Source organism: Bos taurus, chromosome 23 (assembly GCF_002263795.3).
Source record: "Bos taurus isolate L1 Dominette 01449 registration number 42190680 breed Hereford chromosome 23, ARS-UCD2.0, whole genome shotgun sequence".
In the NCBI taxonomy this organism is placed as follows: Eukaryota; Metazoa; Chordata; class Mammalia; order Artiodactyla; family Bovidae; genus Bos; species Bos taurus.
Genome location: NC_037350.1, coordinates 3609998 through 3635452, shown reverse-complemented (window position 1 = coordinate 3635452; position 25455 = coordinate 3609998). Strand labels below are relative to the sequence as shown.

Below are 25455 nucleotides of genomic sequence, written 5' to 3'. Positions count from 1 at the left end.
CCTTCCCATCTGCAAACCACGAAGCAAGCCCTGACAATTTCAGCTTCTTCACCTTTGTTTAAACTTGGGCTCCTGCTCTGTATTTTTGAATCACAGGAGGATGATCTCTTACTTCACTGGAAAAAGCCTCCTAACCACACGCTCTCCCTCCAGTCTCTCCCCCGATACAGTCCCCAGTGTGTTTGATGGAAGACACACACCCGGCTTCATGACTCACCTCTGAAAATCTTTCATGGCTTCCTCATGCTTCAGAATAGAGGGGATACTGGAACTTTCTATCAATGGCCCAAGGAAATCTATTCCTCAGTTCTATCTTCAGTTTCATCTTTATCCACCTCCGGTTCCAGGTGTGGCCCACGATACAGCTATCCCTCAAAGAGTCACTCTTCCTGGACCCAAGGCCCCAGCATCTCTACACACTGAGCTTGGCAGGCAACCCTGAGCTTGGCTCTTACCTTGAACATTCAGCCTGGGGGCCTCCCTGTCTCTTCCCACCCCAACCTGGAACACCGCCCCGAGGAGCTCCCAGATTTGCCCTGTGAATATCACTGCATTGATCTGTCTCTTCCATCAAACTGGAACCTCCGTGTGAACTAGGAATTGATACTGTCCAAGTTCCGTTACCACTGCCTCACCCAGTGCTGGTCACATAGCACTGATGGAAGTTTCTGGAATAAATGAGTAAGTGCATAAGTAAATAAATGAAGATATAAGGTGTAAGGTTTTAAAAGCTCCTCTTCTATTTTAGCCTCCAACAGCAACAACAAAAAGCAAATGCCTAAAGCCAGTAGCAAAAATCTCCTCAATTAACTCCCATATCCAAGAAGCTGTGATAATACAGGCAGCTGGACATATGTCCAAAGGTTCGACAAAAAAGGACCAGCTTGGGACCTGTGATCTGAGTACCAGATCCTAAAGTTGATCCAAGAGACCAGAGAATCCGCATCCAAATGGTCATTTTGGGAAATTCTCCCACAGGTTTAGTTGCCATTAACGGTAAGAAGTTTCTCAAAACAGGAACTTCACCTAAAATGGACTGAAGTCTAAGCCACACAGACAGCTTACTCACCTCACACAGGTTAATAGGAAATGAAGCAAGTTTAAAGGTACCTCCAAAAAGAGTATTCTTTAGAATGTGAGTTCCCCAAAGTCAGAGACAGGGTTTTAACTCCTTGCATCTTCACAAAATCTAATAGCTGACCTAGTATATAAATGTCTCCGAACGAACGAATTTATGTAAAAGTGATCATGGTTTTATAAAAATATCCTATACCAACGATGGCCCTACCGACCATCCTAAAACTTAAAATAGATTACAAAAAAGCATCTCTTCTTTACCTATTCTCTTTAAAACATCCACAGCTTTTCTCTTCATAATTATGTTCAAAACAGTCAATAGGTTTCAGTCCCTAACAAGGTAGGTCCCATCACTTTATGGCAAATAGAAGGGAAAAGAGTGGAAACAGTGACAGATTTTACTTTCCTGGGCTCCAAAATCACTCTGGATGGTGACTGCAGCCATGAAATTAAAGCAAGCATTTAATTTCTTAATGCAAGCAAGCATTTCTTGCTTCTTGGAAGAAAAGCTATGACAAATCTAGACAGCGTATTAAAAGGCAGAGACATAACTTTGCTGTCAAAGGTCCATAAAGTGAAAGCTATGGCTTTTCCGGTAGTCACATGTGGATGTGAGAACTGGATCATAAAGAAAGCTGAGTGCCTAAGAATTGATGCTTTTGAACTGTGGTGCTGGAGAACACTTTTGAGAGCCCCTCAGACAACAGAGAGTGAAGGACAGGGACGCCTGGCAGGCTGCAGTCCATGGGGTCGCAGAGTTGGACCTGACTTAGTGACTAAGCAACAACGTGTTACCAGGTTTTGATTTAGCCACGGCAGTAGTTTAAAACACTACAAGACTGCAAACTGAAGTCTCAAATGGGTGCCATACGTTGTTTTTAATGGACTTCGATTAAATTAAAGCATGAAAGCAGCATCTGTGACAGGGAACGATGCAAGATGACGACCTTGGCTTCCAGCCTGGACCAGAGAAGAGTGAAGTTTATAAAGCCACGGGCACGTGTCCAGCTCATAAAAATCTCCGTACACTCGTCACCCTCCCTGAGATCAGAGCAAGCCTGGAAGGTCAATGTCATCCGTGGGACACGGTCCCATGCCTGGCTCCAAACCCAGGCCTCTACTTGGGTCCCAGGGTCTTGTCTTTCTGTGCTTCACGTGGAACCTAAGATCTCATTTCGTCCACTGACTTTGAAAAGCAGCATTCTAGCCCAGTGGTATCAGACTGCTGACAGGACAGCCAATGGTGATTTGAAAAATAACACTACTAACAATGTGCTATTGGCCTAAAGATTTCAAATGAACCCACTGGGCGCCCCAAATTACATTCATCATACAACAGAATATAAGTAGAAGTTAGTATGGAAAACGTAGAAAAGACTGATTATTTTCTAGTAGTCATGTGCCTGTATTATTGTTAAAAGACAAATGATTGTAAGACGTTGTTGGTAAAAGGAAAGAAATGGAGACTCCTTAGTCCTCATAAAAACAGATCCTCGCTACCTGTTGAGATCATCGGTGAGGAAGACACGGCCATGTGCCAGGAAAAACTCTAGTCACACATTTATTTTCTAAAATGATGCTGTGGCTTAACTGGAATTCATTCTCCTTGGAGACGTTCCTCTTTTTCTACTTCTTTGGCTGCCTTAAGACTAGAGGAGTCTTCTTCCTCTGTACGAACCAAGGAAGTCTTTAGGTTTTAGAATTAATCCACGTTTCTATTTCATTTAAAAGCTATAGCATTCATTTCACTTTTTTTTCCTTTAGTTATATTAAAACTACTTTTATACAGGATGTAATCAGTTTGTTAGTATAGACCTAACTAAAAATGTATTATTTCTGTTTGACATAGTTTCTAATGCTAAAAATACCTAACTTCCTAAGTAAATGTAATACCAGAAATCTTAATAACCATCAGCTCCTGACATTTCCTATTAAAATAATGGCCTTTAAGTCACAACATTTCCTCTGCCAGCATACACTGTCCTTGGACCTGTTATCCAGTGGGGACTGAAAACTTCATTTAGATGGATCTATTCTCGGGCTTGTGGGCAAGAGAGAAACACACACACACACACACACACACACACGAGCCTAGGACTGAGAACATACCCCTGACGTTGGCAAGCTACATCACGTGGGGCTGGCCTGGCTCGGGCCACAGGTAGCGCTGGGTCAGCCCTGCCTGGGAAGTCACAGGCCCTGCCCTCTAGCCCCAGGCCCTCCCTCCTGTCTCTCCATGGCTTTAAGCTGCCACACTTTACTCCAGGGAACAACACAGCACTCCTCCTGCCGGAAGACACTGGCCTCACGCAATACCTAATGGTCAGCGAAGTCAGTAGAGGACCTGCTTCTCTCGTTAACAGAACAGTGATTTCCGACTCTGTAACTAATAGATGGAACCAAGTCTGAAGGGCGGTGGTTTCACTGGCACTAACGCTGACTTTCTATCAAGCTGAGAATAATCTATTACTATCCACCTGCTAAGAGGAAACACAGGAGAGATTTAAGAAATGAAACTTACAAACTCAAATTTTTTTTCTTCCTTTCTTGGCCTCATGGCCTGGCGTGTGGGATACTAGTCTCCTGACCTGCCATCCAACCTGTGCCTCCTGCAGTGGAAGCATGAAATCTTAACCCTGAACCACCAGGGACACCCCTCAAAATCAGAATTACTGGTCACATGAAAGGAGAAGAAAATTTTTCAAAAGTTCTGTCCCCTTAACATGAAGATTTGAAAATATACCTGAAATGTACGAAATGGGCTGGACTCTCTGGGCCGCTGGGGGTGTGGCTGAGACCCCACAATTACACTGTCCCCCAGCAACCCTGCACATTCAAAAGGGCAGGCGGCTTCTCTGAGAAGTGGGCGAGGTGACAGCTGAACTGTGCACCTCTGTGAATCAGGGGGCAACTCAACAGGAACCCACGTGGAGTGTGACGGTGACAGTCCCCCGTACCCCGTCCACTCGTGAACGCTCACCGAGGACCCATGAGGGCCCCGGCACGCAGCAGTGAACAAAACAGACCAAGGGTCAGTCCTGCGGACCTCAGAGCTAACGAAGGAGAAAGATGATGAACAAAATAAGTGAGAGTAAAGACCACAGCTAGTCCGGGCAGCACTGGTCTGTGTCTGGGCAGGAGCAGGTGGTGGATACAAACCACAACAGCAGTGTCAGACCAGCTAAACCAGAGCAGAAGAAAGAGAAATGGACAGACATCGGAAGACCAAGTCAGGAGTCCTGAGGAGGGACACGCACACCTTCCCAACCCCTCTCCCCTTGCCCTGTGGGCAGGATCACAGAAGTGGGGGGAAAGCAAGGTTTCCTGTGGGACTACCCCGGGGCTGGATCTCTCCCTCCCTCTCGTTTCTCTTACCTTCATCTCTTCCAGCTGCCGCTGCAGGTTTTTAGGGTCCACGGCAATGGGCTCGGATAAGTGTCTGCTGGCTGTGGCCTCACAGGCCTGGAGCCCAGAGAGAAGCCCGCTCGAGGCGTCTTCGTAGTGCTGGTATTTATCCACCAGGTCTTTGAGGTTATTCCCGAGGACATTGCACTGAGAATCAAACAAAGGAAGAGTGGGAATCAAAATCTGCTACCTCTATACACAGTCTTCAGGACCTAGGAGTCATGCCACCTGTAAGACGCCAGACTTCAACCACAGCGAGCGACACCTACAGAGCAAAGAGCTTCTCCTTTATATGAAGGTGCTTCCTCTAACCAATCAGAAAGTCACCTTAAACGTGAGCCGACAGATTACATTTATGCCAGTTCAAAAACATACGCACAGGGCTGGGTCTTCAGCTAGACTGAAGGCCCTAAGTGTCAGTCATCAGAGGGGCTCATCTCACAGAGTTGACACACCAGGCGTAGAGTGTACATCAGACAGAGACATGGTCCCTGTGCTTCATGTTGCACAAGACTGATCAACTTCTCTATGTTGCACAAGACTGATCAACACGAGGAGGGAAGAATCCAGACCAGGAAAAGAAAAGGCCAACAGTCAATGATGCTCCGCAAGCCATGGATGCAGCCTGGTCAACCTGTTCAGTTTATACTCTAAACTGGGACATGTTTTCTCTTTTTTATTTCTTTCACTGTTTTTAAACAAAATTCTCTTACTGGTCCACAAGAATAATAGAAATGGAAACTGTCTCTTAGCCACTCAGTATTAAAATAATACCAATCAAATATACATGTAAAGCAAACACTTGTGAAGCGAATTTTAAGAGACAAAGATTCCTTTCTCAAGTTTGAGGCTGCAAAGTACTCTATAGTTACAGTTTATATTTCAGTTGCTCAATCGTGTTTGACTCTTTGCCACCCGATGCACTGCAGCACACCAGGCCTCCCTGTCCACCACCAACTCCCAGAGTTCACTCAAACTCATGTCCACTGAGTCGCTGATGCCATCCAAACATCTCATCCTCTGTCGTCCCCTTCTTCTCCCACCTTCAACCTTTCCCAGCATCAGGGTCTTTTCAAATGAGTCAGCTCTTCGCATCAAGTAGCAAAAGTATTGGAGTTTCAGCTTCAGCATTAGTCCTTCCAATGAACACCCAGGACTGATCTCCTTTAGGATGGACTGGTTGGATTCCTTGCAGTCCAAGGGACCCAGAAGAATTTTCTCCAACACCACACGTCAAAAGCATCAATTCTTGTCACTCAACATTTTTTATGGTTCAACTCTCACATCCATACATGACTACTGAAAAAACCATAGCTTTGACTAGACGGACCTTTGTTGGCAAAGTAATGTCTCTGCTTTTTAATATGCTGTCTAGGTTGGTCATAAGGAGAAAGCAATGGCAACCCATTTGCCTGGAAAATCCCATTGGTGGAGGAGCCTGGAAGGCTGCAGTCCATGGGGTCACTGAGGGTCAGACACAACAGAGCGACTTCACTTTCACTTTTCACTTTCATGCATTGGAGAAGGAAATGGCAACCCACTCCAGTGTTCTTGCCTGGAGAATCCCAGGGACAGGGGAGCCTGGTGGGCTGCCATCTATGGGGTCACACACAGTCGGACACGACTGAAGCGACTTAGCAGCAGCAGCAGCAGGTTGGTCATAACTTTTCTTCCAAGGAACAAGCATCTTTTAGTTTCATGGCTGCAGTCACCATTTGCACTGATGTCGGAGCCCCAAAAATAAAGTCATTGTTTCCACTGTTTCTCCATCTATTTGCCATGAAGTCATGGGACCAGATGCTAGAAACATGCTAAAAACATGATTTTAGTTTTCTGAATGCTGAGTTTTAAGCCAACTTTTTCACTCTCCTCTTTCACTTTCATCAAGAGCCTCTTTAGTTCTTCTTTGCCTTTGGCCATCAAGGTGGTGTCATCTGCATATCTGAGGTTATTGCTATTTCTCCCGGCAATCTTGATTCCAGCCTGTGCTTCATTCATCCCGGCATTTAGCATGATGTACTCTGCATATAAGTTAAATAAGCAGGAAGACAAAATACAGCCTTAATGTACTGCTTTTCCTATTTGGAACCAGTGTGTTCTTCTATGTCCAGTTCTAACTGTTGCTTCTTGACCTGCATACAGATTTCTCAGGAGGCAGGTCAAGTGGTCCCATCTCTTGAAGAATTTTCCACAGTTGGTTGCGGTCGGCACAGTCAATAAAGCAGAAAGAGATGTTTTTCTGGAACTCTCGCTTTTTTGATGATCCTACAGATGTCGGCAATTTGATCTCTGGTTCCTCTGCCTTTTCTAAATCCAGCTTGAATATCTAGAAGTTCACGGTTCACATACTGTTGAAGCCTGGCTTGAAGAATTTGAGCATTACTTTGCTAGCATGTGAGATGAGTGTAATTGTGCGGTAGTTTGAGCATTCTTTGGCATTGCCTTTCTTTGGGATTGGAATGAAAACACCTTTTCCAGTCTTGTGGCCACTGCTGAGTTTTCTGAATTTGCTGGCATATTGAATACAGCATTTTCACAGCATCATTCTTTAGGATTTGAAATAGCTCAACTGGAATTCCATCACCTCCACTAGCTTTGTTCATAGTGATGCTTCCTAATGCCCACTTGACTTCACATTCCAGGATGTCTGGCTTTAGGTGAGTGATCACACCATTGTGATTATCTGGGTAGTGAAGATCTTTTTTGTATAGTTCTGTGTATTCTTGCTACCTCTTCTTAATATCTTCTGCTTCTGTTAGGTCCATACCATTTCTGTCCTTTATTGTGCCCATCTTTGCATGAAAAGTTCCCTTGGTATCTCCAATTTTCTTGAAGAGATCTCTAGTCTTTCCCATTCTATTGTTTTCCTCTATTTCTTTGCATTGATCACCGAGGAAGGCTTTCTTATCTCTCCTTGCTATTCTTTGGAACTCTGCATTCTAATGGTTCTATCATTCCTTTTCTCCTTTGCCAAAGTACTCTGCGCTTAGAGCCAAAATACACACACCACCTGCTGGTCAAAATGGGTAGTACAGAGTTTTATAGTCAGGGCTGCCTGGAAACCACACTACGTGAACTAAAAAATAACTTTACAGTCTTAATCTTTAAATACATATTGCAGAAGTAAAGTAGATGAATAAGACTGATAGAAGCAAGATGAAAATGCCTTATTTTCCCTGCTTCAGTTTTCAAATTTCTTGCTTCTAATTCCAAAACTAAAGTAACAGGACAGAGTGAAAACTATAGGTACAGATTAAAAAGTTAAAAATGAAATAACCTTATTGCACAGAAAATGAAGTCAAAAAACAAAATGAATACCGATGGAATCAGAGAAAATATTTGCAAATGGTGAAACCAAAAAGGGCTTAAATTCTAAAACATATAAACTGCTCATACAACTCAATAACAAAACAAAATCCAATTGAAAAATGGGCAGAACTAAATAGACATTTATCCAAAGAAGACATACAGATGGCCAAGAGGCACATGAGAAGATGCTCAACATCACTAAATAGTAAGCGAAATGCAAATCAATATTACGAGGTTACCACCTGACACCAGTCATAATGGGCATCATCAGAAAGTCTACAAATAATAAAAGCTGGAGAGGGTGTGGAGAAAACGAAACCCTACTACACTGTTGGTGGGAATGTAAACTGGTGCAGCCACTATGGAGAACAGTAGGAAGTTGCCTCAAAAAAAATAAAATTGGAGCTACCACCTAATCTAACAATACCACTCCTGGGCATACATTCAGACAAGCACTCTAACCGCTATGTTCATAGCAGTGCTAATTCACAATGGCCAAGACATGGAAACTACTTAAGTGTCCATTGCTATTGCTAAGTCACTTCAGTCATGTCCGACTCTATGTGATCCCATAGACGGCAGCCCACCAGGCTTCTCTGTCCCTGGGATTCTCTAAGCAAGAACACTGGAGTGGGTTGCATTTCCTTCTCCAATGCATGAAAATGCGAGAAAGTGAAGTCGCTCAGTTGTGTCCGACCCTCAGCGACCCCATGGACTGCAGCCTTCCAGGCTCCTCTGTCCATGGGATTTTCCAGGCAAGAGTACTGGAGTGGGGTGCCACTGCCTTCTCTGTAAGTGTCCACAGATAGAGACAAATGGATAAAGAAGAGGTGGTACGTATATACAGTGGAATGTTACTCAGCCTGAAGAAGAATGAAATTATGCCATCTGCAGCAACATGGATGGATCTAGAGATGATCGGTGAAGTTAAGTCAGAAAGAGAAAGACAAATGCCATATGATATCACTTGTACGTAGGATCTAAAATATGACACAAAGTTGCCTGAGAAACAAAAGCAGAATCATAGACATAATCCCAGACTCCTAACCTTTCCCTCCCTCAGAGGAAAAGCAGAGGTGACTAGCAGAGGTGAGCTATCTTACATAGAGAGGATTAGCAACACAGGACTGGGGACTATATTCATTGTCTGTGATGAACCGTAATGGAAAGAATATCAGAGAGAATGTATGCACGTGTACAACTGAGTCACTTTGCTGTATAGCAGAAATTAACATGACGTTGCAAATCAATTAGACATCAATTTTAAACACTGCACTTACCTTTGTGTAGAGGGACCTGAAACGCTCGGTGGCGCGGTCCAGCCGGCCCTGCACTTCTCTGTGGGCGGCAGAGGTGTCCACCTGGTCCCGATCAGCCCGGCCGCCTCCCTCTCTCCCGCCGCAAGACTTGGCTGCCTCCAGCACTCTGTTGCCAGAGATGGTGATGTACCTCAAGTCCCCTTTGTGCGAAATGACGTCTTCCGAGAAGCTCTTCTGCCGCTTGAGCTTGGCCGTCAGCCCTCTGAGGTCGTCCGCGCCGGCCTCCAGGTTCTGCAGGTCCTGCTCTGCCTGCTGAAGCCACTGCTCAAACTCACCGCAGTCCGTGTCGAACTTCTGCAGCTCCTCCTGCAGGGAGCGCGTCCGGCGCACCGCCGTCTCCGATGCAGCCAGCGCGCTTTCGAAGTGTGTCTTCAGCTCCGTCACGTTCCTCTGCAGCTTCTCCTTCTCCTCCGGGCACAGGTGGTGGCCCTGCGTCTCCAGCAAGGCTTGGGCCGCCTGTGTGGCCGCGAGGACCGCCTGCTGCTGGGCCACGAGCTCCGCGTGCTGCGCCTGCGCGAGAGCGGTGGGGTCAGGGCGTGGGGTCTCCCGGCCCCTGACGCTCACCCCCGCCTCCCGCCACCCCGGGCGCCCCGCCTCTGCTCCACTGATGAATTTCCCCAAAGGAGGGGAGGCTCAGCTCATCTTAGGATTTCCAGTCTTCTCTGGAAAGGACTTGGGCAAGCGCACAAAACAAGTACCGTTTTGAGAAGTTTGGGGAGGAACGGAACAAATTACTCTTCCAACTTGAAAACAAGCACCCACCACCTGCTCTAGTTCGGCTCATCCCTTCCTCACGAGCTCCCTAAAGGGACGGGGAGCGTCTTCACCTGATTATTGATCAAGGAAGTATGATGTTTGCTTACGAAATGATCTTGAAAAAACACTTAATAGGAAAAAAAAGAATCTATAATTTGAAAGCATAAAAAAAAAAAAACCCACAAAGATAAGTAGTAAGCAAGAACAATACACATTTGGAGAAGCTCAAGGGAAGTCAGAGGAGCATGTACAATAGAGGAGCATCTTGGAGCTGCTCCTGGGCTGGCTGAGCCTCGGTTTCCAAAGTGGAAAGAGGACAGTACCCTACAGTCACATATATGCAGAAAGGACCACAGGAAGCCACGCAGGAAGAACACTGCCCTCAGAGCCTGGCACACCCAGGGATCCAGGTTCACCCTGGAGGCGGAGCACAGAGCAGGTCACAGGTGAGGGGCTGCTCGCTGGTGTGCACAGCTACCCGCCCTGGGCCCTCAGGGCAGCCGTGCGGGCCTCAGAAGGCCCGGAGCCCTTCCTCTCCAGCCATAACCAGCTTCTTCCATCCACCCCATCATGCCATTAAAATGTGGTCAAAAGCATAATGGAAAAGACACAAGTGTATACATACGTATGACTAGATCACTTTGCGGTACCATAGAGACTAGCACAACACTGTAAATCAACTATACTTCAATTTTTAAAACATGTAATAATCCTTTGGGGCCATTTCTGCATTTCTTGTGATGACTTACTTGAAGCCAGATGCCTGATCCCAACCACTTCCAAACCCCCTCTGGGACCTGACTGTCCCCCACCGCCGACCAGGCACCTGGCCTCCACCTCTACTCATCCCCACCCGCAGATGCGCTGGGACCCTTTTCTCCAGCTGCTCTCCTGTCTGGCTCCAGCTCTACACCAAAATACTTGCCTGGCAACCCCCATCTCCCCTAAGTCTTGCCACAAATCTCCCTCTCCTGTGTGGCCCTTCTCTGATGATCCTATTAACCCTGAAAGAGGGCCCCAATCCCATACTCACCCAACCCATACCCAGCTCAACTCAGTAGGAAGTCGCTGCCTCCCAGCACCCACAGAATGCAGATGGTTACCACCTGCCCAGTCATCCTCAGCCCCGCAGACAAGAACCAGGATGGGATTCATTCTGCTCATGACCGACAAAAGAGCTGGCACCCAGGGGCTGAGAAAAGATCACGCCAGCCATCAGATGAACAGGGCCGAGGAGCGCTGCTGTGGGGCAGCTTGTCCTGAAAAGTCTGATTCCAGACATCAGCAGAGAACAGACTCACCAGTCCTGGTCCCCACCCTGCCTGTAACAACACCTGCTGTGTGGCAGACATATGCAAGGACTTCTGTCTCAATGACTTTTCTCCCACAGGTGATGTCTTCCATACGTGAGTTATATTCACAAGACGCCTCCGTCCAGTGGGCTGGACAGGTGTAATCATACCTGTAGGTCACCTGGTCCGTCCTTCCCTCTGACAGATGAGGGGAGACAGGCTGCAGGTGGGGAAGCACCGAGCCCAGGATGCGTGGCACAGACAAAGAGCTGGCCCCAAAGCCCTGTGCTCCTGAGCCTCTGGGCCATCTTTCCACTCTGCCAGGAGAGCGGGAATTTCTAAGTTCCTTAGGTTCCCATCTTCTCAGCAGTAAAGCATTCAGAAGGGTAAACGTCATACTGTGGCCAAAAACAAGGGTTTCCTGGGCAGCACCTGTGTGTCTGGTCCATCCTGGTATTTTCCACTCCTTCAGTAGAGTTCCTAACCTTTCCTGACTCCTCTGTAACTGACTCACAAGGTTCCTTTAGGAAATCGTTACATTTTTCATTTTAAGACGCAATTACAGTCAGGTTTTGAAATAACCTCTTGAAATTGTGATGTAATGAACACCCCACTCCTCTTCTGCTTTACTTTCTAATTCCTTTAATAGAATAGCTTCTCAGAGAGCACTCTGTTCCCAAAACGCCAAAGATAAAGGCTCAGAGGCAAACAGCAGAACCACAAACATTTCTGAAACCCACCAAAAGCCAAACACTGAAATAAAATGATTAAAACACTCTCTAAAAACAGCTTTCAAACGCCCCCTTGGCTCCTGGAACCGCATTCACATCAGCTCTGACTTCCTTCATGCAGTAAGCTTTCACTCCTCTCCTCTACAGCACCTTCACCAAACAGACAAGCTGAGGTCTGCAGAGGACTCGCATGAACCCAAAAGGACACAGCAGGCACGGACTGGAATTCAGCAGAGGGACTCACAGCCTAGGTTTAAGCCCAAACTCCATCCCTCACTAGAAGCATGACCTGGCCAAGCCAGCTCATTCTGTAAGTTACTTTTCCCATCTGTTGTTGTTCAGTCGCTAAGTTGTGTCCAACTCTTTCGCAACTCCGGCGACTACAGAAGCCAGGTTACTGTGTCCATGGGATTTCCCAAGCATTCCCAAGTATTCCAAGAATCCTGGAGTGGGTTGCCATTTCCTTCTCCAGGGAACTGTCCCGACCCAGGGATCAAACCCAGGTCTCCTGCACTGGCAGGTGGATTCTTTACCACTGAGCCACCAGGGAAGCCTTCCCATTTGTAAAATGAGAATAATAACAACATTGACAATAATAAGCTCATCACTGTTATAATTGTATTCTCATTTTACAGAGTAGTGGGGAGGACAAAAGGGACAAAGTGATGAGTCAAGCCGGGAAGAGCTTTGAAGTTTGCCTGGACCACTGTCACCGCTCTACGAATGCTAGCTATTATTGTTATTGCTGTTAATTCCTTACAACTCTGCTTTACAGAGAAGAACTCCACATTTAATGATGTAGTTCTCATTGCTTTTGACTTGTTTACAGTTCTCAGCACAACTTATTCTGACATAATGATGGGCCTAGAAAAAAAGGACTTTACTCTCAAGGGTCCCTGAACTTTGAAGGGACAACTCATGTGCTAAGTTCTTCCTATCTTTATAGACCCGAAAAGAGACTCTAACAATATCCTGTTTGAAACAACACACCTTCATCTTCTGGTACTGCTGGTTCAGGTTCTCCTCGGTGGTCCCGACACGCCCGTCAACATCCGTGTCCAACAGGTTACCGTTAAACTCATCCTCTTCTCCCATCATCAACTTGCCATCACCCTCTTGAAAGTGCGTCCCGTTCTGCTCAATGATCTGTTTCGGCTCCATCGCTGCCCGTCCTGAGTCTCTTTCGACATTTGCCAACCAGTCCAAGAGGTTTTCGATTTTGGTTTTGCTCTCTTCCAGCTGCTTCGCAGCCACGACCTGGGCAGGAAAAGTCACAATAGGTAACAGTGAATGTGGGCCGAGGCATGGGTGTTTAGACATTCCGAAAGCAAATAGTTAGATCACTGAAAAATCAGAGTGGGGAAACAAACCAGACCCACGCTGAAAACTGAACATTATGAAATTAAGTCTTACAGCAACTGGTAGTTACTCTGAAGTTTCCATTGTTCTTAAAATACATTCCAAAATTATAACTGATGAGACCTCAAACATCTCACAAGTACAAAGTTCCACAATCCCACTTAGATTTTTTTTTTTAAAGTTCAACAAAGCCTACACACTACTATATGTAAAAGAAATTAAGCTACAAGAAGGGAATCCCCTGGTAGTCCAGCGGTTAGGACTTGATGCTTTCACTGCCGAGGACACAGGTTTGATCCCTTATCAGAGAACTGTGCAAGCTGCAAGGCCCAAAAAAAAGGCTGCAAGGATATATGGTACAGCACAGGGAATACAGCCAATATTATATAGTAACTATCTATTGAATATAACCTTTAAAAGCTGTGAACCACTGTGTTGTACATCTGTAACTTCTATAATATTGCACATCAACTTTGATAAAAAAAATTTTAAGTTCAGCAAGGCCAATTCTTCAAATCTGGTCAATTACATACATGAAAACCCCAAATTCTAGTCTCTGCGCTAATCATCGCTTTGACCTCCTGACAGCAGGTAACAAATCAAGGCCCTGGAGAGCCTCGTCATTCTCAACAAAGCCGCAGGAGTGGGCACCACACATCTGAATAAGGACCTTTTCCGTTTCCTCTCGGATTGCTGTCGTCACAACCTTGTCCAGCTCTTTCTTTGACTGCTCCGCCTTTATAGTCAGCTGTTCACACTTTATCTTAGCTTCGTTCAGTTTCTGTTCAATCACAGCCTTATCTTCTTGTGACAGCTTTTCACCACTCTCTTTTAAGAAATTCTCTGTGTTTTTCACTATTTCTGCCAATGCCTGTGCACTTCCTTGCATATCTTTCTGTAATTCCTTTTAACACAGAAGAAAAAAAATTATTAAATTAGTAAACCTATTTAATTCTTTCAAAACCATCATTCTGAAAGTGGGGGTAGGTGTGGGCAGAGGAGAATGCATACAATGCATACAGGTTGAAAAAGCATATTCAATACAATGTTCATCTGAATGGTTTTATTTAAATCATAATATTTAATGTAATTTGAAACCTCAAAGAATATTAAAGAAAGATATAAGATTTGCATGGTTAATAAATGGATGTGGTTTGTAAAACACTGAAAAGAAATATTTAGTATAATCTTTACAAATTTGCACACATCAGATTTTTTTACATTATGTGAGTACATAATAAAAGTTTTTAAATACACGTTAATATTATCAATTCTGTTTCTAAACATTAACATCTATCTACTGCTCAAAATAAAAACAAATAATTCCCTAAATTATGAGCTAAGTTGTTCCTAAAATAATTTCCAAAGACAATTTTTTTCTACTAAATGCCAGAGTTCTATAAAATGTAATGTTTGCTTCTTTGCCCTGGCTGCTAGGAAGCTCAGAGTAAGATCTCTCCTCAAGTAATATAGCTTTCCTCTCGTTAGATTTCTCTATGTAATTCTTCCTCTTTTTTTCACCCATTATAATTTCATTCTCTATATTGCACTATGTTTAACTCTTCATGCTATGTTCCCCCATAACTTAAGGCTCCCCAAATTTTTCTGGGAAGTATCTGAATTGAAAGAGACAGTGTCCAGTTGTCCCAGCACCACCGAGTGAAGAGACTTTTTCTCCTTGTATATTCTTTTTTTTTTTCCTTGTATATTCTTGCCTCCTTTGTCATAACTAATTGACTGTAAGTGTGTGGGTCTATTTTGGGACTCTATTCTGCCCCATTGATTTCTGTGTCTGTTTTGTGCCGACACCATCTCGTTTTATGGCAATAGCTTTGCAGGACAGTTTGAAATCCAGAAGCAAGATAACTCTAGCTTTGTTCTTTTTCAAGATTGCTTTGGCTATTCAAGGTCTTTGTAGTTCCATATAAACTTTAGGATTATTTGCTGTAGTTCTGTGAAAAATGTCATGGGTACTCTGATAGGGATCACACTGAATCTACAGATTTCTTTGGGCGGTATGGACAATTTTTACAATGTTAATTCTTCCAATCTATGAATACTATGTATAGAATACATAAGATATAAGAATATATTGTACAGCACAGGGAATATAGCCAACATATTAGTTTTAAATGGAGTGTAATCTGTTAAATGTTGAGTCACTGTGTTCTGTGTGTGAAGCTAATATAATACTGTAGTCAACTATACTCTAAAATATATAAATATATTTTTTTAAAAGAGATACATTTCACTGAGCCACTGCTGCTACTGCTACTGCTAAGTCGCTTCAGTCATGTCCGACTCTGTGCAACCCCATAGACAGCAGCCCACCAGGCTCCCCCGTCCCTGGGATTCTCCAGGCAAGAACACTGGAGTGGGTTGCCATTTCCTTCTCCAATGTAGTATACGGCATTAACTGCTGGTCCCCTGACATATAATATTTAACTCTGACAGTAACGTTGCAGTGGAAGTATGAGCAACAGAGTCAGTGAGGCTCTGAGAGCTTCAGAGTCTGGGAGCAGAACCAGGAACTATCTCACAGCGAAGAGAATGTCCCTTCTCCTGACACCGAAATAAAGCTTTCTTTATCTGTTACTATTGCTTGTTCCTTCAGTGAAAAGAAACAAATCTCAGAGAACAATGAAAGGAATGAGATGAACCAAGAACCCAAACTCATGGACGTGTTTCCTGATTTGTGAGTGACTTGGTCTTCAGTGGATTCAGATTTTAACTCATCATACAAGGTTTCTCCTACCTATCAAACTTCCTCTATATGTCTCCTCCATTCAACATCTCACCAAAACAGAGTCAAGAAAATTACCTGGCTGGCTGGAGCTTGAAATACAACTTTTAGTATGAAGCTTCAAGCTCAGATCTAGGGGTGTCTTTGGTGCACCCTGCCTCTGAAAAGGTAAAGGGATGACTACTTTCCAGTAGCCCCAACTGCTTTCCAAATACCAGTACTCCAAGTCAACATGGACTCGACCCCCGAACGCAAAGCTGGACTCTACCTCTTGCTTGGACTGGTACTTCTTTAACTCAGCCGTGCCATCTCCAATCACGAAGGCTTCCTGGTGACCGATGAGGCGGTTTTCGGTTTGGGTGAGGAGGTCGCAGATGCCCTGCAGTTTCTCTTTGTACTCCTGCTGACGCTCGGCCACCAGCTGAAAGGAGGAAAACCACAGCCTTGTGAACTGGTCCCCAGCTCACTGCTGTCACAGCTGTTTACCACAACACATTTTGCAAGTTTCGTCTACATAAGCGTCCCTACGTATGCTGTAAACACGATAGCAGTGGGGTGTACACTGAGCGAGTGACACAGAACGCGAGAGCGTGGCTCATGCACACGGAAGGAGGCCACGCTTCGATGGCACCGCTCAACAGAACACTGGCCACGCGTATGTGTAAGAGGTGGAGCTTCTGACCGACGGGAAGAAACATCCCATTTCCTGAAGCTCTGGGAACCTGCGACACACACAATTAATTCTGCAAAAGGATATCAAAACAGAAGTTAGTTGTGATCAGTCTGTGAGCACATATTTGTTATGCGTAGACAGGATATCATGCTGGAGACCACGCTTATTCTTCCAGAAGAGATCGAAGGAGCTTTGCACAAGGTCTCGTGCCTTCATCACTGGGGCCAATTCTGTCCCCACCTCTGCGCACTGTTCCTACTGAATGGACCACCCCAAACAATTCATTACATCATCCTAAGAGATTAATCGAGCCATTGGTTGCATCTTTTGTCTATTAAATTCACTCTACTCATTCTACAGCCATGGATCAGGTTGACTAGGAGCCTGACACGTGCCAGGCAAGGTCCTAAGAGTTTTAATTCTTTCTTTCATTGATGCCCATGATACTACTGGGTAAGCACTGCTACAATCTCCAATTTCCCAGTGAGAAAACCGGTTCAGTGACTTGCCCTGGGTCCCCACAGTGGGTGAGTGGTGTGAACAGGGTGTAAGCTTAGGCAGCCTGGCTCCAGAGCCCAGTCCCATCCAGCTGGGCCACCCTGCTCCCAAGAAGAAGAGACACCCTTAACCTTCACTCTCCATATGTTCATCAGTTTATCCCTGGACACTTCTCAGTGCATACACATTTCTTCCTCCTAGGGAAAAAAATTACAACCCTCCCCTAAAAGCAGCAGTTTGAGGGAGTCATGAAAATTAAAAGCCTTCTTAGGACCAAAAATACCTTTATATATTGTAGAATTGCCACATCATACCCTGTCCATTCACTGCCATTCCAGAAAACCCTTCCTATCTTTTCCTACCCACAGCCCCTGGGGTCTACATTACAGGTTTCACACTGAAGCACTAAAAGCCAAGAATTTCGACTCCACAAAGAAAGGCAGACCTTCTGATGATCGAGATCTTGTTCTAGCTGTAACTGAGCCTCTAAATGTTCCACCTGGGTAGTTACTGAGTCCTGCATGTCAAGGAAACCCTTCTGAGTTGTGTTTAAGAGCCTTAATAGTTGTCTGCTTTGGGTGGGAGACAGATCTTGAGCGTGTTCAGAGATGAAGAACTGCACGTCAAAGGCGGTGGTCTCCAGCTGCGTCTTGGTGTGTCCGAGGTCTTTCAACACATTCTGTGAACAAAGTAGCACTAGTTATGAACAGCAAGTTAAGCCATAATAGAAAGCTTCTATCAACAGTAACATTTATTACAAAATACGGGGGCTTCCCAGGTGGCGCTAGTGGTAAGGAACCCAGCTGCCAATGCGAGACATAATGAGACTTGGGTTCATTCCCTGGGTCTGGAAGATTCCCTGGAGGAGGGAATGGGAACCCACTCCAGTATTCTTGTCTGGAGAATCCCATGGACAGAGAAGCCTGCCAGAGGAGTCCATGGGATCTCAAAGAGCTGGACACAACTGAGCGACTAACACACACACATACACACACACACTTTATCTTACTGATTTTGATACTTGCCTTGAGAAACTCCAAGCTTTGTTTTATGAGTTCAGCATCTCGAACTGTCATGATCTCCACATCCTTCACAGATTTGCTCGTCTCCGATATCCAACATGAGAATGACTGGAGTTTCTGCAGAAACTCTTCATGGGAAACGGCTAGTTTAGACTAGAAAATAAAAATTGCGTGTTCATTTTTATCTTTCCCCACATTTTAAATCCTACAAATAATGATCCTGTGTTAAGGGCTTAACAATTTAAGAACAAATATTTCGTCTTATGACTAAATTTTCAAACCCTCAACTTTCTCCCAAAAGCTAGATCTGACTTAGCACGAGACGTTCTGGTACCTACCACCTCGGAGTCGATCGCCAGCGTGATGTGGCTCATTCTTTCTGAAGACACAGCCTGGAGGGATGAAAGGGCCGTCTGCAGACTCTGGAGGCTCATGCTCAGGTCCTCGAGGGGTCCCCTGGGGAAGTCACTCGGCACAGACTTTACAAATTCCTCCGCCAGCGTCATGTCCTTTCTTAAAATCACACCAATTGGAGCCAATCCCAATTCAAATGTCTGCAGAAAAAAATACACATCTCGTATCTATTTAGTGAGAAACACAAGTATAACTAACATTCAAAATAGACAAGTGCTCTTCTTAATTTTCCAAATTAACATTAGCTGACCACCCTCCATAACCATCAGCAGACGATTCTTACCTCCAACTGTTTCAGCTGGTCTCTCAAAGCTTCTAGACTGCCATCCCGGGAGTCTTGGCTGCCAAAGGGAGGCTTCATGTCTTGAAGCAAAGCCAAATACTCGCACATCTTTGATCTGTGCTGTAAACATTGCTGCAGCTCCTTGGAAAACTGAAGATAAACGTGGACATTTCATTCAATTGCTCTGTGCAGGTTTTTCAACCAAATAAAATAAATGTGATTATTCCCAAATGCTCCACACAGCTACTTGCTTATAAAATGGAAAGTCCACTTACTCGCTCCATCAAGCTGTCTCCAGAAGCCAAGTCTTCTGACCCTGAAATACATTCCAAATGGCCTGGGGACGCAGCACACAGCTCCTTCAGCCTCCCATCTCTTGACAAAGCTGGTGCACAGACAGGAGAGTTTTCTGGGCCACTCTCTTTCACACTTTGTAAATTTAGGGAACAGGGGTTTCCTTCCTTGCTGTTGAATTCTTCAAGAATGTGTGGCTCCTCATCTGTCACCTCAGGAGCTGTAGGTGATTTTTTACTCAAGTCTGTATGCTGTCCCCCCTTCTCCGAATATCCATCGGGAAGCAGCTTGCAGAATATATCTTCAAGCTGCAGAGGAAGAAGTTCAGATGCCCCACCCTTTTCCTCCAGATCACACTCCATCTGAGTTAATTCTTTCATCAGTTCAAAAGCTCCTATAACTTTTTGGCTATACTGACTTTGCTTAAGTATATCAAGGAGCAATTCAGACTTGAGGTTTGCAGCGCAGAGCGGATCCTCTCTGCTCTCTGAGTTTTTGGCGCAGGAAATGCCACAGCCACTGGTGTTAGAGTTGCTGGGCACACCAGGTGTTTCATTCACCAACTGTGATGAGCTAACTCTTTTAATGAAGGTCTGAATTAGAATGTTAGCATCTGCACAGGCTGAAGGTTTTCCAAGCTCTTGAGGAGTCACACGACCTTCTTTCAAATTACCTTTTAAGGTGTCCGTGATGTCCTCCACCAGGACCTGAGATAGTTCAGCGACCTGCACCTTGCTGCCCTGGGCTCCTGGCGACGGGGCTGGTTCTTTCCCTTTCTGCTGCTCAATCCCCTCTTTCTCGCTGTGAATTTCTAAGGATGAGCAGTCAGTGCTTAAAGCCTTACTGGAGTTATTTCTTACTCCATCTGCACAGAGGTCTGACTGCACAAAATCCATGTGTTTTCCAAGGCCTTCCGCATTTCCAAGAGGGAAGCCTGAAGGCATGCTTTCATCTCCTGCTGGTGTGAGCTTGGGGATTCCTGATCTGCTTTCTTCAGCAGGAAGGTCTTTCTGTTGGCCCATCTCCTTTGGAGGTGAGTCTTCTTGGGCAAGAGCTGCCTTCTCGTCTGCATTATTAACTCCTAACTGTAAATGCTCTTTAATGGGAGGGGAAGTGACTGGAATACAGCTTGGGGTATCTTCACCTGGTTTCAGTACATCCTTTGCTTTTACATCTTTAGCACAATGCTTTAAGTAAGTAAACAGATCAAGCTCATCTTCAGGTCCATCGGTGAGTGAATCTGTCTCAATCTTTGTAAACCCTTCGGACAAGGTCACGTCTGAAGTCATGTCATCATTGATCACTTGGGAAACTGATGAGTCAAATATTTCTTCAAGATTCTCAAACTGAACGGGACTTCTACTAACTACTGTTGGTAGGTTCTGTGGTTCATCTTTAAGAGCTACTGCTGTGTTTTTAAGGCTTTCTTCCTGACTGTGTTCTTCACTGTGTATGGTTTGTGGGACTGGAAACAGACTATTAACTATATCAAGACTCTCCCTTGTACTTTTACTGGGCAAAAGTTTAGGATATTTATCTTCTAAGGGACCTTCTATGAGAACTTCTCCTTTACCTGCGCACATTTTAGGAAGTGATGCTTCATCTTCTATTTGTACATTGCTTTTGTCAGCTGTCCTTTTAATTAGATCCCTTCCACTGCCTGGAGGATCATTATCAGCTACAGACATTGTGAATGACAAATGGCTTTCCTCTGCAGGTTTTCCTGTTAAACTGGGCTCAGGACAAATGATTTTATCAGAAGAGGAGTTACCACGAAGTGTCACATTCTCACAATATGGATTTCCACCTTTCACAGAGTCAGCAGATCCCGGCTGAATCAGCTCAAGCCCTGTGTTCTTTAGGTGGCCCTTGAGTTCAGAGGCTGAACTGACACTGGTATTAGGTAAGGCACCAACAGGGCTAAAGATGTTTTCTGATTCAGTGTCTTTCATGATAGGCAGTAATTCATCCTGAAGGACCATCTCATGATTCAACAGATCTTCTATGCTTTTTCCAACAACCTCATTTGTATCTTCTGGAAAGCAGTTTATTTCAGGACCTAAGCTACTTTTACTACTTGATTCTGGCTGTAAAACATTCACACACTGCTGTTTTTGTTTAGAATTATGATGGTGCTTTTGAGTCAGGAGAATCGTTTTATTGTTCCTTTGACTTGCATGGCTGTTTTCTGTTTCGGGAGCAGCGGCAACACAGCCGGGGACGACCACGGCCGCAGCTGCGCCCTGGCCCACGGGCTCCGCACCCTCCCCTCCTGCGCCATCTCCAGCATCAGCGCCACGGTCATCGTCGTCCTGCTCGTTAGGGCCAGACACAGATTCCTCATAACTGTCTTTGCTTTGCACAGAATCTAAATGATCAGGAGCAGATTCAAATCCTTGTCCAGCCACACAGTCTTTTTCTCTCCCTTCCCAGCAGCCAGCGTCCTCAGATTCTACCGCCATCGTGAAGCTCTCTTTTCCTCCCTCAGTTTCATAGTCAGTCAATGAATCAGACTCATCACCTTCAAGGTCATCTGTGCTGTCCCTTTCTGATACAGTTTCCATCAACGGTCCACTCACTTCATAGGACTCAAATGAATTTAACTGGATTTCTTCACCAGAACCTAACTCTGCTTTCTCAGCACCTATGAGAAAATCCTGCAGAGACTGTGCTCCTCCCCTCACACCTAAGCTCTCAGCCAGCCCTGCCTGGGTCCCCACAGAATGTTCCTCCTCTTTAGAAACATCATAGAAAACCTCTCCAGGAGGAGCGGCCCATTCGTCCTCCTCTGGCAGCGAGTCATAGTCCTCGGGCTGCAGACAATCACAGTCGTCACCTTCAAGGAGCAGGGAATCATGGTCGTCGTCTTCAGACAAGGGCGTGTCATAGAAGTCAGCATCGCTGTCTGTGTCTGTTTCACTGCACCGGTCATCCAGCAGGGACGTTTCATAGTCGCCAGCACTGGCGCCGACAGTTCCTTCAAAAGATGGGGTATGGGTGGGAGCCAGGACAACATCATGACCACCAGCCCTTGGGGTCGGGGCACCTGAGGACCCTTCCACTGTGGACTCACGGTTCTCATCTTCAGGTTCCTGCTGAGAAGTAGCAAGTGCATTTTCATCTTCATCACAAGTATCTGAACTAAACTCATCACTCTGACACTCTACCTGAGGATTACTACAACCAACATTGAAAGATTTCTCTTCAGCCTGTTCTCCCTTTAAACTGATGTTAATAGCTGCAATTCCCAGAAACTGGTCTTGAAATTTTTCTCTTATTCTTTGACCTGATGACTCAGTTTGGTCATTGAATGGCAATGTAGAAGTTTCACATTTCTTTCCATTACTCTCTGCGCTGTGTACATCATGAAAACTTCCCTGCTCGGTCCTCAGTTTATCATGACTTAACAAGGCACTCAGCCTGGGGGAATAGTCAAAGAGAACTGAACCCCTGCTAATATTATCTTCATTTTCTGTTTCATTTAAATCATAGGCTCTACTAGTTTTTGATTTTATCATAGGATCTGTTATCAAATCACTTGCCAAGTTCTGAAGGTTTTTAGAATGACTACATTCATCTGCATGTTCCTTTGTTTCTAACTGACATTGATTTTCACCATTTTCAACTCTGTTTTCAGAGTCTTGTCTGGGCAGGCTAACATCAGCAAGTCCAAGCTGTGTTAAGTGTGATCTGGAACTGGGAACACTCACACCGGGTGATTTCTTAACTTTAAGATCAGTTGTGATTACATCTGCCAGGTTTTCTGACAGCCAAAATTCACTCCTGATAACATTAATTTCCAATTCCTGAAACTCTTCGTCTATGGTATTTTCAGGGGTTACTTTGTGTTCAGGTTCTCTCTGATGACATTTATCAAAACTACTTGGTGAAGCTGGACTTTCACCCATTTCTTTACTTGCAGTGTTATTCAGAGATACACCAGGGAGTCTTAAGACATCAAAACATTCTTCGATGGGTGTGTCCTTGTCAATTTCTGCACCACAGCCTTCCAGGAGCATCCCAACAGCCTCATTCAAGTCTCCATCATACAGCAAAAGCCTCTGCCCTGTGTTTGCATCCATATAGCTATTTATCATCAAATAAGACAGGAACAATTTTTTAGTTTGTTCTGAGCTCTGAGTTGCCACTGGCTCTTCTCCATCAAAAGCATCCTCGTCTAGCCTGTAATCATGGACCATAGACGGTTGGAATTTACAAAAAGAGAGCCATCTTCTGGCATTTTTACAAGCTTCTAAATCTCCCAAGTTTGGCATTTTATCGGGCAGTGTTATACTTTTTAAAATCGATGCTGTGTAATTATCTATAATTCCGAGTTGCGTGGCAACCTCCAAATCAATGACTTGACAAGTTTCTGGGATGTAAAGAGCAGCGATTTTCTGCCTCCCTTCCAGGATCTTGGAGGCCAATTCATTGGTGATCAACTCCTGCTGCAGAGATGATGATGTGGGGAAGATTTCCCCAGAGTGAGGCCAGATGAGGCCCACATAGCCTCGCTGAGCCTCAAGGACCAGAAGGGCACTGCTGGACGGGATCAGATTGCACTGGACGGCCTCGTCGACAGTCAGACGCTTGGCGGGGTTGCAGCGGATGATTCCTCCTGTCTCCACCTGGTAGGTGAGGATGCTGTTCGCAGTGTCTCTGTCCATCACACCCTCTGCCACGGCTTCTTCGACAGTCAGCCTCCGACCAGACTTGGAATTGATCAGACCTCCTGAAAGCAGCTGGGCGCCCAGTAACCTGAACATGGTCTCACGGTCTATGAGGCCTTCGTGTGCTGCCCTTAAAATGCTCACATTTCGGCCACATTTCAATGTTATTCTGCCTCCTTCCTGCGGCCTCACAGGCAGAAGCCGCATCCCTAAGTCTTCCTGCAAAACACTTCTTTGCATGATATCTATTAAGGACACCTTCTCAGAGGTGGAGGGGTCGATAAGGTCTTTGCACAGACTCTGCCTTTCCAGGATTTTAGAAAATAAGGCTGAGGAAACCAGGTGCTGCTGGAAAGCCTTCTGCAAGGTCAGCTGTTCTCCTGTGGCTGGAATAACCAGCGAGCCCGTGGAAAGCAGGATCTCGAGCACTCTGATGGCCATGGGCTCTGAGATCACACCTTCAGCCAGGGCGTCCAGCACCGGAACCCTGGTGGATGACACAGCGGAGATAATCTCCTTCATTTCATTGAGTTCTTGGAGTTGGCTCAGAACTTGCTCATCGATAAGGCCGTGACTCTGGGCATCTTTGAGGTTAAAGCACGTTCTTAATTCTGGCGAAATGAGCCCAGAAATCATGAGCTGGGTCTCAAGCAACCGAATTCCCGTGTCATAATCAAGGAGGCCTCTCAGAACTGACTGAAAGACAGAAAGGACTTCCCCTGTGCTCTGATCGACGGTGCCCGCGATGACTTTATCCAGCTGAAAGGAAAGCACAGAAGTCTCAGTGGCTGACACAAGGGTGAGCAGAGCGTCAAGAAATTTAGTTTGCAAGTTTTTTTTTTTTTTTTTTAATAAAAAAAGACACTTTAGCATAAAAATCCTCTACTTACCGAGGTGTGGCAAGGCTGTGAGTGTTAGGCAGCTCAAATGCACAAGTGATCTAAGTCAGTGATCTATCGAGAGCACAGGATGTGATAAAGCTTTGAAAACGACATGCATCTGTGAATTGAAAACTTCATATTGTGGACATCAACAGGTTAGTGAGGACACGGAAAAGATGAGGGTGAGGAGACAGGACACACACCTGCAAGGCAAACCATGCTCTCTGCAACCCAATGAGATTAGTCTCCTGACACGGGAGAGTTTCAAACCCCCATGCTATTGATGTTTACAGCATACGGACTTCTTCAGACAAGCCAGAAAAAATCACTACGTACCCTCAAAATGCGACAAATAGTATGCAAAGTACTCCAGGGAGTAAGAGAATTGAACATAAAAATAATTTTGAATTCTGAATATTGTGTTGAATACTGAGTATTGTAAAGTTTAGAAAGTTCAAGGATAGGCCAAATTGTAAGCAATTTTTGTTATATTTTGAAGATGCTAGAGGATCCTTACTAAGACATATAGCCCAGTATTTCTCAAATAAATCTCCTGGCTATCTCTGAAAGGCAGACAAACCCCTTAATATTCCAGTGGCACCTTTAGAGATGACTCATAGACTATTTTATATCATCACATTTATATATTAAAATACCTACTGTAGCAGCAGCAGAATGACTTTGAAAGAGAAGAGTTAGAAAAATGAATGATTCTTTTCTTTAACCATG

The 25455-nt window shown here is 45.0% G+C and overlaps 1 protein-coding gene across 29 annotated transcripts in view; it reads right to left on the bottom strand.

Annotated features, from left to right (window-relative positions):
• The window catches only part of DST (dystonin), a 514523-nt gene that overhangs the window by 132339 nt on the left and 356729 nt on the right, over positions 1–25455 (bottom strand). For 21 of the 29 annotated variants that reach the window (XM_024983983.2, XM_024983991.2, XM_024983988.2 and 18 more), the window contains 10 exons: positions 19157–24604; positions 18882–19031; positions 18523–18738; positions 18188–18337; positions 17608–17841; positions 16260–16412; positions 13919–14152; positions 12880–13146; positions 9072–9620; positions 4453–4629 (listed from right to left, as the gene is read on the bottom strand). In XM_024983983.2, coding sequence (XP_024839751.1) covers positions 4453–4629; positions 9072–9620; positions 12880–13146; positions 13919–14152; positions 16260–16412; positions 17608–17841; positions 18188–18337; positions 18523–18738; positions 18882–19031; positions 19157–24604 — 7578 coding nt within the window. The remainder of the gene's footprint in view (positions 1–4452; positions 4630–9071; positions 9621–12879; positions 13147–13918; positions 14153–16259; positions 16413–17607; positions 17842–18187; positions 18338–18522; positions 18739–18881; positions 19032–19156; positions 24605–25455) is intronic. The other 8 variants (XM_024984003.2, XM_059880507.1, XM_024984004.2 and 5 more) reach the window with 1 other exon arrangement.